General features: G+C 42.5%; 1 protein-coding gene across 1 annotated transcript in view; it reads right to left on the bottom strand.

Annotated features, from left to right (window-relative positions):
* Positions 1-4706: 4706 nt before the first annotated feature.
* The window catches only part of usp32 (ubiquitin specific peptidase 32), a 13456-nt gene continuing 8617 nt past the window's right edge, over positions 4707-9545 (bottom strand). The window contains exons 9-13 of the mRNA XM_010785373.1: positions 8058-8249; positions 7718-7952; positions 6438-6856; positions 6254-6346; positions 4707-5506 (exon numbers count right to left, since the gene is read on the bottom strand). Coding sequence (XP_010783675.1) covers positions 5333-5506; positions 6254-6346; positions 6438-6856; positions 7718-7952; positions 8058-8249 — 1113 coding nt within the window. The 3' untranslated portion in view covers positions 4707-5332. The remainder of the gene's footprint in view (positions 5507-6253; positions 6347-6437; positions 6857-7717; positions 7953-8057; positions 8250-9545) is intronic.

Here is a 9545-nt window from a genome sequence, read left to right as displayed (position 1 = left end):
CTGAACCTGCAAACACAACCCTTTTTCTGTGCATGGATCGCTGTGTATTCGTGTGTGGGTTTTTTGAGACTCCCCTGACGGTCACCCGATTCGTACTTGTAATTTTTTCTATCTATAGCCAATCAGATGTCTCCTTCATTCTAAGCCAACCACATGAGCGCGCCCCCACGAGGGTATGATTTATTGCGTTCATGACACTTCATATACGCATTTTGCGTATTCAGCTCGCTAAACAGAGGGCTGAGCTTCAGGTGATCATGCAGAGCTGCGTGTCTCCGTCAGACTCAGCAGCTGATCTGATCTCTCTCTCTCTCGCGTTCCTTGCGTTTATGTCCATATCAATCAGATTCAGCTCTCCTGATCGGCCTTTATAGAGAGCACCGATCAAACTATTTAGAGTGAATATCAGCCGATAATGACCGGCGGGGCTCCCACCGTTGACAGTTCACTGTCTAGCACTGGCTTCGTAGTGCACTGATCGATTAGGCTAAGCTAACCTGTAGCTGCTCCCTCCACACTCACAACAACTTCATACAGACATAAATAAAGTAGCTGTATTCGCCATACATGAAACACACATTTAAAACGGTTTTGCCTGCCGTTTTTGTGTACACACAAGCATTCATCAATGGTTCGGAAAGTGGCGCTGTACCTTAATAATATAAAGGCTTGTATTTGCGTGCATTTCCTGTTCGGAAAGTGGCAATGTACTGAGAGTGGAGGTCTCCTGAGATTAGCGCCTGCAGGCAGGCTCCATGGACCTGTCAGCTCCCGACTGCGCAAAATGCGTACATGAAGCGCTACGTCATGAACGCAATAAATCTACCCGGGGGCGTGCTCATGTGATTGGCTTAGAATTGAGGAGACATCTGATTGGCTATAGATAGAACAAATTACAAGTACGAATCGGGTGAGGAACATAAAATATTGAACCTGCCTCCTTTAAAAGCTAAATCTGCTTTTGGACACACACACAAATAAAAACACATTTCATTTAGCCATCATCGTTTCCTCTGCAGAATTTAATTTGTTGCTTGGGTATTTTGTTACAGATGAACAGTATCACTCCATATACAACTACAAGTACAGTATTTTGTACAGTTCATATTCAAATACATAGTTTTCATTGGCTTATTTACAAAACACATTTTTTTATGTACACGTTTTCATGTCAGTGCAACGTCACTTTCTTTCAACAAACACCTTACAAAAAAGTTATTTAAATTAACACGTGTTGTTCAAATCCAACAAAAGTGAACTTAAATAAAAAGAGGCTACAGACACTGACAGACAGCTCAGTAGTAGATTGCACTGCCTTCTGGGGGGCGGGGCGAGATGGGCGGGGCTTTTGGGGATGGGGAAGGGCTTAAGATATTATTTCTGTAGTTAGCAAAATTGGTGTTTACCCAATTTAAATGTCAAAGTTGAGCTCCGTTGGGCAGAAATTATTTTAGTTCCTGGATGACAGAATGCTGTTGCTGAAATGAACTTAAGTTTTATTTGAGATAATACAGTTTAGGCTACGGGTTTGGTCATTATAGCATCACACAAGTTTAAGGGGATGTTCACAGCCACAAAAAAACTTGACAGCTATTGCACCTTTAAATCAAGCGAACATTAAAAACAGGGTTCTCAAGAGACTAATCCTCAGGAAAGTTTTCCCTTTGAGCCATGTGATGACGTTTAAAACACCGACACAAACTGGACATCATCTACAGCTCGGTGCAAAGGCAGGTGGGTAGAGGACAAAAAGAGCTGAGCAAGCATACATAAATAGCAATCATCTGTACATTTCCATTTGTTCAACAAACGTACTTGGCAAAGGAAAATAAAGTTTAATTCAGTGACATATATCTCTCCAAAACACATCCATAAAAGACGCCTTCTCATCATAAATACAGCAGCTAAAAACACAGAATCATCTCCTGTGACCTCGAAGACAAAGTGGGGAACCGCTGACTGACCGCCGCTGTCTGTTCACAGTGATTAGACCGAGCCCAGCTCAGGAGGAGCTCCACTCGCTGCTACACACCAGACACAAAGCTCCACCGTGAGTCAACACTGCAAAACCTTTCAAATCAACCTCCACAGTCACATTAAGAAGCCAAAGCTTCAGATAAAAAGAAGGGACTGAATTTTAACGTAATTGAAACCAGTATTTAGACGTAAAACGTAATTTTCATGTTGGGTCCATTGTTGAGGGAAGTTTTTACAGATCTGACCAGCTCTCAACAGGTTCCACAGGCCATATTTCTTTTGAAGAATAAATGCACATCAAACTGAAAGCATCCGATGGCAGTGAAATAAAAAATGAAATCAACTGCATTTGAAATACATGCTTGCCATGCATCAATTAAACACTGTGTCTATGTCCCATGTAATTAGTATCCAATGATGTCACCCTTTCTAGAAATGTTCCAATGTTCTATCTCACTTCTTTCACAGGAAATCATTGGCTGTTATTTGTCTACCTTGTCTGGGCAAAGATGGGCAGTGGGCACCTCCCTTCGTTTTCATTGTCTATTACGAGTTCGATATGGTAGATGTAGAATACTAAAAGCACAATAACTACATTTTGACACAAGGCCCCAACACAGCAGGGCCTTAATGTTTGGTATGAAGGAAGGTTTTAAAGGTGCACTGAAAACATTGGAAATATATCCAATTGGCTTTGGGGCAATGATAGAGTTGGCCCACTTCAGCTAGATGGTAATCCAGATTTTAGAGAAGTTTTATGGATATTTTGCTTACCACAAAGGGGCAGGTGCATTAACTGCACACCAATATTTCTCATATGGGTGAGAAGCATGAAAATTATTTTTTTTGGTGACCTTTGTAGTTTTCACTTGTACTTCCGGATACTGATATGACAGTTGGCGCGGTTACGGGAGCAAATAAGCACAAAAAAGAGGTGAACGAGTCCACCAGAGAGGGTGAATAGCAGACTTCTGGCATTCTGGCATTAAACGAAAATTGAGTTCACCCATCAAAGTCTGCTGCCAGGTATCGGCGAGAACCTCTACATATGTGATATGATAAATGCCCTCATGTGATATTACTTGTGTTTGTTGGAGTTAAAGACTGCAAGTCTGAAAATGGAAAAAATCTAGGGGTGTGAAGTTAAAAAGAAGTGGGATCGACCAAACTCTTGATGGTTGAGTTGCACTGTGGGTAATGTAGGTGCCAAGTATGGACAAGAAAATGTAATATGTGGGATAAAAAATAAGATGTTCTGAACTATACATTTGTATCCTTTTTTTATACTGGCCTATGTTGTAGGAGTGCTATGCTAAACCAGTGGAGTAGCATTTTAAGTTGAATAAAATCTTTAAATCCTTTTGTAAGTACAATCAATTGATTCCCAATGCCCCAAATATTCTGGCTTCTTACTGGAGGGTATATGGACATTAGTATACGAGATGAGTGTCAACAGTTGAGAATGGCAGCAGGTGGAAAGCTCATGTTGCGAGAGCGCTGTTAAGACCAGCCTTGTGTAGCTTTGAGACAAATATCCATTCCTAACCTGAAGTAGCTACTGAAGCCTGCCTTAAGATAAAAAAAAAAACAATAAAATAAATATTTTATAAAACAACGTATTTGCAGAAAAAATTAAACATATACTGTATCTTTAAGTGTGTCTATTTTGAATTCATGGCACCTGTCCTAAATAAACCCAGAGTGATACTTCAAGAGTAGACGATATTGGGACAAACAGATCAACATTGCACAAATCACCACTGATATTTGGCAGCTGTGGAATGGAACACAATTTGGCAAAAATGCCTAATTTTATGTTCGCATCAGGACATGTGAGTGTCCTAGAAGAGGGGGAGCTGAAATGTGTGTACCATGACTGTAAAGTTGCATTTTGTGTATTACAATTAATACTGTCACAGACGTTTTAGGGTACAGTTGGCTGACAGACTGCAGGAAGCGTTGAGGTAGCATGTGACTTACCCTAGTGACATTTTTGCAAATAAAACCTTTGAAACTTTTTAAAAGCTTGTCATAGTATCACATCAACATCATGTTGAACAGCGGCATCAAATTTGACACCGTTTTTTTTAAACTCTTGGCCCTGTTTACACTTGTACGGTGGCTGTATCCATTAGGATAGGGGGCTGCAGTTTCAAAGACGATACAAATAAAAAAACACAAATGTGCCAAAACACATGCAAATGAGGAAGCATCTATGCCAACTTCAAAACACAAGCGCAGCGTTTACTACAATCGTTGCATAATCGAAACGCTGAAAATTAAAAAAAATGAAACCCAAAGCGCAACGGAAACGGGGACACTAAAAAGTGATGCACACAGTTGGGAGGGAGTGCTTGTTGATGTTCCGACATTATAAAGTTGGCTCTGTTGGCATAGGTAGCCTGTTTGATCCTTTTAAGTGTCGCGTCAGTATCCTTGAAATGACTAGGTTTGCTACGCTAGCTAGCTACCCAATTATATTATTACCAAATAATATCAGAAGGAATCATGTGATCACATTGATAAAATATGCCAACAAAACCTTCATTTTAGGTAAGTTTCCAGTGACAGTGATTGTTGACCAACTTTAATCCGAACGTCCACAAGCGCTAAGGTCCCAGCTGTGTGCATCACTTTTTAGTGTCCCAATTTCCGTTTTTATCTTTTTTTTATTTGTAATGTTTCGTTTACGACCGCTATAAGTAAACGCTGCGCATGTTGGGTCAAGTTGGTGAAGATGTTCCTTCATCTGCATGTGTTTTGGCACATTTGTGTTCTGATCTTTACATTGTTTTTGAAAGTGCTGATGTAGCGCGTTTGCATGTGTCAGCCACCGTACATTTTGGCATTTAAACTGTATCCAATCATTGGCTTTGCACTTACACTTCATTGTTTTCCTTCTACTGGTCAGATATCTAGGCTCAGATCACATGTGGAACCCTGGTGTTTTTTTTTTTTCATTCTGACATCAGCGAAATATGCACAATGACAAAGCAACGTCACTTCATGACTTGGCCATACTGGCAAACATTCAGAGATGTGTTAGTATGCAAGTATGTGTTACATGTATGTTCTGGCGGGGGTTGAGGAGAAGGGGCGGGGGGGTTTGTTTTGTCGGGCTCAGCAAAGTGCGACAGTTTTAGTGCTTTCGCCAGGGCTCCACTGTTGTCTTGACAAACCTTTGCACTGAAATATGTATGCGATCAAGTGTAGAAAGTGCTGAGGCGCATCTCTAAAGACAGAGAGCACAGGACATCCGACTCCAGTCATTAGCAGTTTGAGAGAATTCTTCAGAACGACTGCAGGCGGGAGCGAAGAGCGGGTGTAGTGCCGGATGATGGAAGACGAGGTGCGGTCACTGGAGCACACAGTATTTCTTGTAGTCGGACTCAAAGTCTTCATCCATGCTACTGGTGTCGGCCATCTTCTTGCCATCGATCTTTGGCAGGAACTGGGAGTAGTCGACCCCCTGCTGCTCGTAGAAGAGGATGTAGGCCGAGTCGGTGTCGATCTCCTCAGAGTGCACTTCCTGTAGGGAACACAGAAAGAATGTGAGTGATTAGGTTGATTTAACTGTTGTAACAACCCCTTTGACAATTCTGTTAAACCCTACAGGCATATTTTAGATGTGGTGTTGTGTGCATCCACCACTAGATGCCTCCAAAGTCAAGAATTTCCACATGCTCCTTATATTCAGTTTGCAAAAAAATTTAGTTTACATTTTAAAACTCTTTATTCTGTCTATCGGTTTGAAAAAAGAAATTGCTATGATATTGACTTACAAAAGTCACGGTACCAGACATTTTGTGGTCAATAGCAATACCATTGCTATTCCACAATTCCCTCCCTAATATCTATTTCATATTGCTGTGAAAATGTCTCCATCTCAATAACTGTATTTTTTCTAAATCTTTCACCAAGAAACAATTATTTCACAATATTATAATTTAACGCAATACTTAGTTTTACTTAGTCTCGAGTCCCTGGTACCTAAGGTACCGAAGTATTTGTTCTTGTGACATCCTGACAATTTGCTACCCTGCCTTAAAGGAGCTAAAGTCTGTGGAATATCCCTGAAATGCCAGCTTGTGGGTGGGGGTTAAACACTGAAATTCCTCTAATTACAAAATAGTACAAAACAAAACAAAAAGTCTCTTCATAGGCACTGACTGTGGATGTTGTACTATATGTTTGGCCCGGTAATCATGGCAATAGTTAAAATACATCAATGAATAGTATGCTATTAGTTGTGGGAACAGAATATACAGTGTCTTACCTTACAGCTGCTGTCATTGTAACAGTACCATTTATCTTTGGGATTTTTGGCATATGTCACATAGTGGCCTCCTCCCATGATTCCTGAATGGCACTGACGAGAGAAAGGAGAAATGCATTATAAGAAAAAGCTTATTGAGCGATGCTAACAATACTCTTTGATACTGTTGATGTGGGATTCTTACAGATATTGCATAGAGGTTGTAGATGGCATCCAGACAAATGTTGTCTCTGTGCTGGAGCAGGGAGTTGTCAGGGTCCATGCTGCTCTCCGTGCTGCAGTCTGAGCCCAGCCCGTTACCCTCTCCGTTCATCAGGACTACGTCACAGTGGCTGCTGGACGCCTCAGTACCGCATGATGCGTCCGACGCGATCACATCTCCTAAACCTGGAAGACCTGCTGTGCTCCCCTCAGTCTCTGAATGCTCTGCCTCAGGATTAGCGGCTCCATCCAGGCTCTCTTTGCTGTTGGAGAGGCGGTGCCGGCTGCCCAGCTGGGGCAGGCGTAGTCGGCCTGGCCTGCGGCCCCCGCTCTTTGGGCTGCCAGAGGGGCTGCTGGTCCGGCTGAGAGAAGGTGCCGACTTCCTGCTTGAGGCGGGAGAGGCTGTTGGGAAAACATATAATTAAATACACTTCCTCTGCTGTTAGGCCTCCGCTCTGCTCATCCAGGAATGAGTACTGAACCCGCTAATTAATTTGCGTTTTGGTACTTCAAGCTTCCTTGTCTCAAAGTCAATGGTTTCTTTGAAGGATTTTTGGTTAGATTCAATACAAGCTTACACGATTTAAACGTTTGTTTCTATGACATAAAGAAACGCCAGTAAATACCCCACCGGTGAATATCTGAAGCTTCTATGTGTCTTGAATAGGGTGGTTGTTAACAAGTGGCTGATTTTGCCCACTCCATGTCTGCACGTGGAACATTAGCTGCCTTTAGCTTAGCGATGGTGACGTAAAGTTCTAAACAGTCATGTAGTTTGTTTATAGCCTAACTTTTAGCTAGTTTTTGAATGAGTTATGGGTTGGATTCCTGAATTAAGGTCTGTGATTAATACAAGCTGAGGAGATTTTGTGTTGATTTTAAGTCATGTGACGGTGATGTAGTTTGTTTATAGCATTATGTTAGACTTCTACTTATGGCTATTGCATTTATGCATCAAAAATCATAAAAGTGATGTTAATATGTGGAGGTAATCCTGCTGAATAAAACATGTAAGTATCATCAATGCGTGTTGGCCAAAGATCCTACTTTCTGCAATATTTCAAAATCCGGCGAAAAAATCCCATTGCTTGTAGTCGAAGGAGCCCTTACGACTACTAACTTCCATTGGCCTGTCCATTTACCGTAGTTTCACAAGCCATCATGCTCTTTGTCATCAAACACACCATTACAAATGGTCTCTTTAAAAATATGAGCTGCCTCAGTGCACGAGTGGCTTGCCATAACTAAATAATAGTCTTTAACCTGTGGTATCCTTGGGGAGGTTGCAGAAGCCAGCGGGGGCAGAGATGGAGGACAGGTTGTCTTCTCCGACCCTCAGCAGATCCTCGCTCTGGCTGCGGGAGTGAAGGCAGCACTGCTCCAGGTCTCTGGGGGCCAGGAAGGCGCTGGGGTCAAAATTCTGCCTCGGGAACTTGACAATCTTCTGGGATTTGATCCAACGGCCATTTACAAACTGGAAGCGCTTCAGGTGGACAATCTGGATAAGAGAACATACATCCTTGAACTATTTTCAAGCAGTAAATATTAAAAAACATGTAAGGTTCTACTCAAAGTGAGCCAGACGTATGAGTGAGCCACTGACCAGCATGGGCGGCAGCCTCCAGAGGTCCAGCTTCTTAGTGGCCAGCCGGTGCGTCTTGCACTTGGAGCAGTAGTAGAGCTCGTCCTCACCCAGCTCCTCCTCGCTGGTGAAGGCCTTCAGGCAGCTGTCCAAGCTGATGGGCTCAGCCTGGGCCCGACGCGACTGCTCCACACTGCAGTGTTCCTCCACAATCTGCGGAGAGGCCAGTATGGTGAGGAAACTGAACAAGGTGAGGCTACATTTTATCTTTATTCTTTTTTTCAAATGCAGCTCTTGAATGTCAGAGACTGACTGAAAGAAAAACTGTGCTAGATGAAATAATGTTTCAGAGAAAGTAACTATTGCCATTACACTTTTCATTATAAGGAGTCACAAGATAAGTGGCTGATAATAAACAGAATGTGTTGATAAAAAAAGAAGTTCACAGTCAACACACAAAATTGTGTTTTTAACGTTTCATGGGAAATGCCTCGACTGCTTAATTTGAAAAATAATCATAATTATAATAATAATTAAAGCTGCAAGCAGGGTCTTCGACGCTCTGCAGACTGTTGTCCGCACGTCGACGTGTGTGTCTAGGTGTCTCGAGGACTCGGCCATTGGCAAACGTGGGAAGATTCAGGCCGATCGGACAATGTCTTTGAGTTACAGCAGTAACACAAACATTGTGTTTGATGGCGGGTGATCGGTCGCCATGGCAACGGAATTTGATGACACCCCATAATATGCTTAGATGTGTTGAGGGCCGCATCTTTATCAAACCTGTGAAGTTTTGTGCCGTTTGGAGAATGTTAACTGAAGTTATGAGGAAACCATGTTTCCATAGCAACGAAATTTGACGAAATCTCAAAACTGACACATATATGTGTCGAGGGCTTGACGGTTAGCACACATGTGAAATTTGAACACTTTTTCACCATTTACATAGGAGTTATAGCAATATCGTGCTTAACGGCGAGGGAAGTGTTGCCATGGCAACAGCTTTTGAGGAAAACTCACTATTGTCATATTGAGGTGTTGAGGGCCGGACCATTAGCAATCATCTGAAGTCTGGTGCCGTTTGGACGATTTTCCATTGAATTAGGACAGCACCGTGTTTCATGGCGAGGGATCAGTCGCCATGGCAACCGCATATGATGACATCCCGTAATTGGCGTAGAGCTGTTGAGGGCCGGACCATTAATGATAGTCTGAAGTCTGGTGTCGTTTGGACGATTTTCCATTGAGTTACGACAACACCAGGTTTATTGCCGAGGGACGCGTTGCCATGGCAACGGCATATGAGGACATCCCATAATTGACATAGAGCTGTTGAGGGCCGGACCATTAATGATAGTCTGAAGTCTGGTGCTGTTTGGACGATTTTCCATTGACTTACAACAACATGGTATAAGTCTGATAGTAAGCGATTACCATGCCGGAGGGGTGGTCGAGATACGAGTTAATACCTACAGTAGTATACGGCAAAGGTACCCCGTTGCGAAGAAG

The sequence above is a fragment of the Notothenia coriiceps genome, unplaced genomic scaffold (assembly GCF_000735185.1).
Source record: "Notothenia coriiceps isolate Sejong01 unplaced genomic scaffold, NC01 NC01_scaffold00027623, whole genome shotgun sequence".
Classification (NCBI taxonomy): domain Eukaryota; kingdom Metazoa; phylum Chordata; class Actinopteri; order Perciformes; family Nototheniidae; genus Notothenia; species Notothenia coriiceps.
Note: the sequence above shows the minus strand (reverse complement) of the source record. Positions and strands in the feature narration are given on the sequence as shown.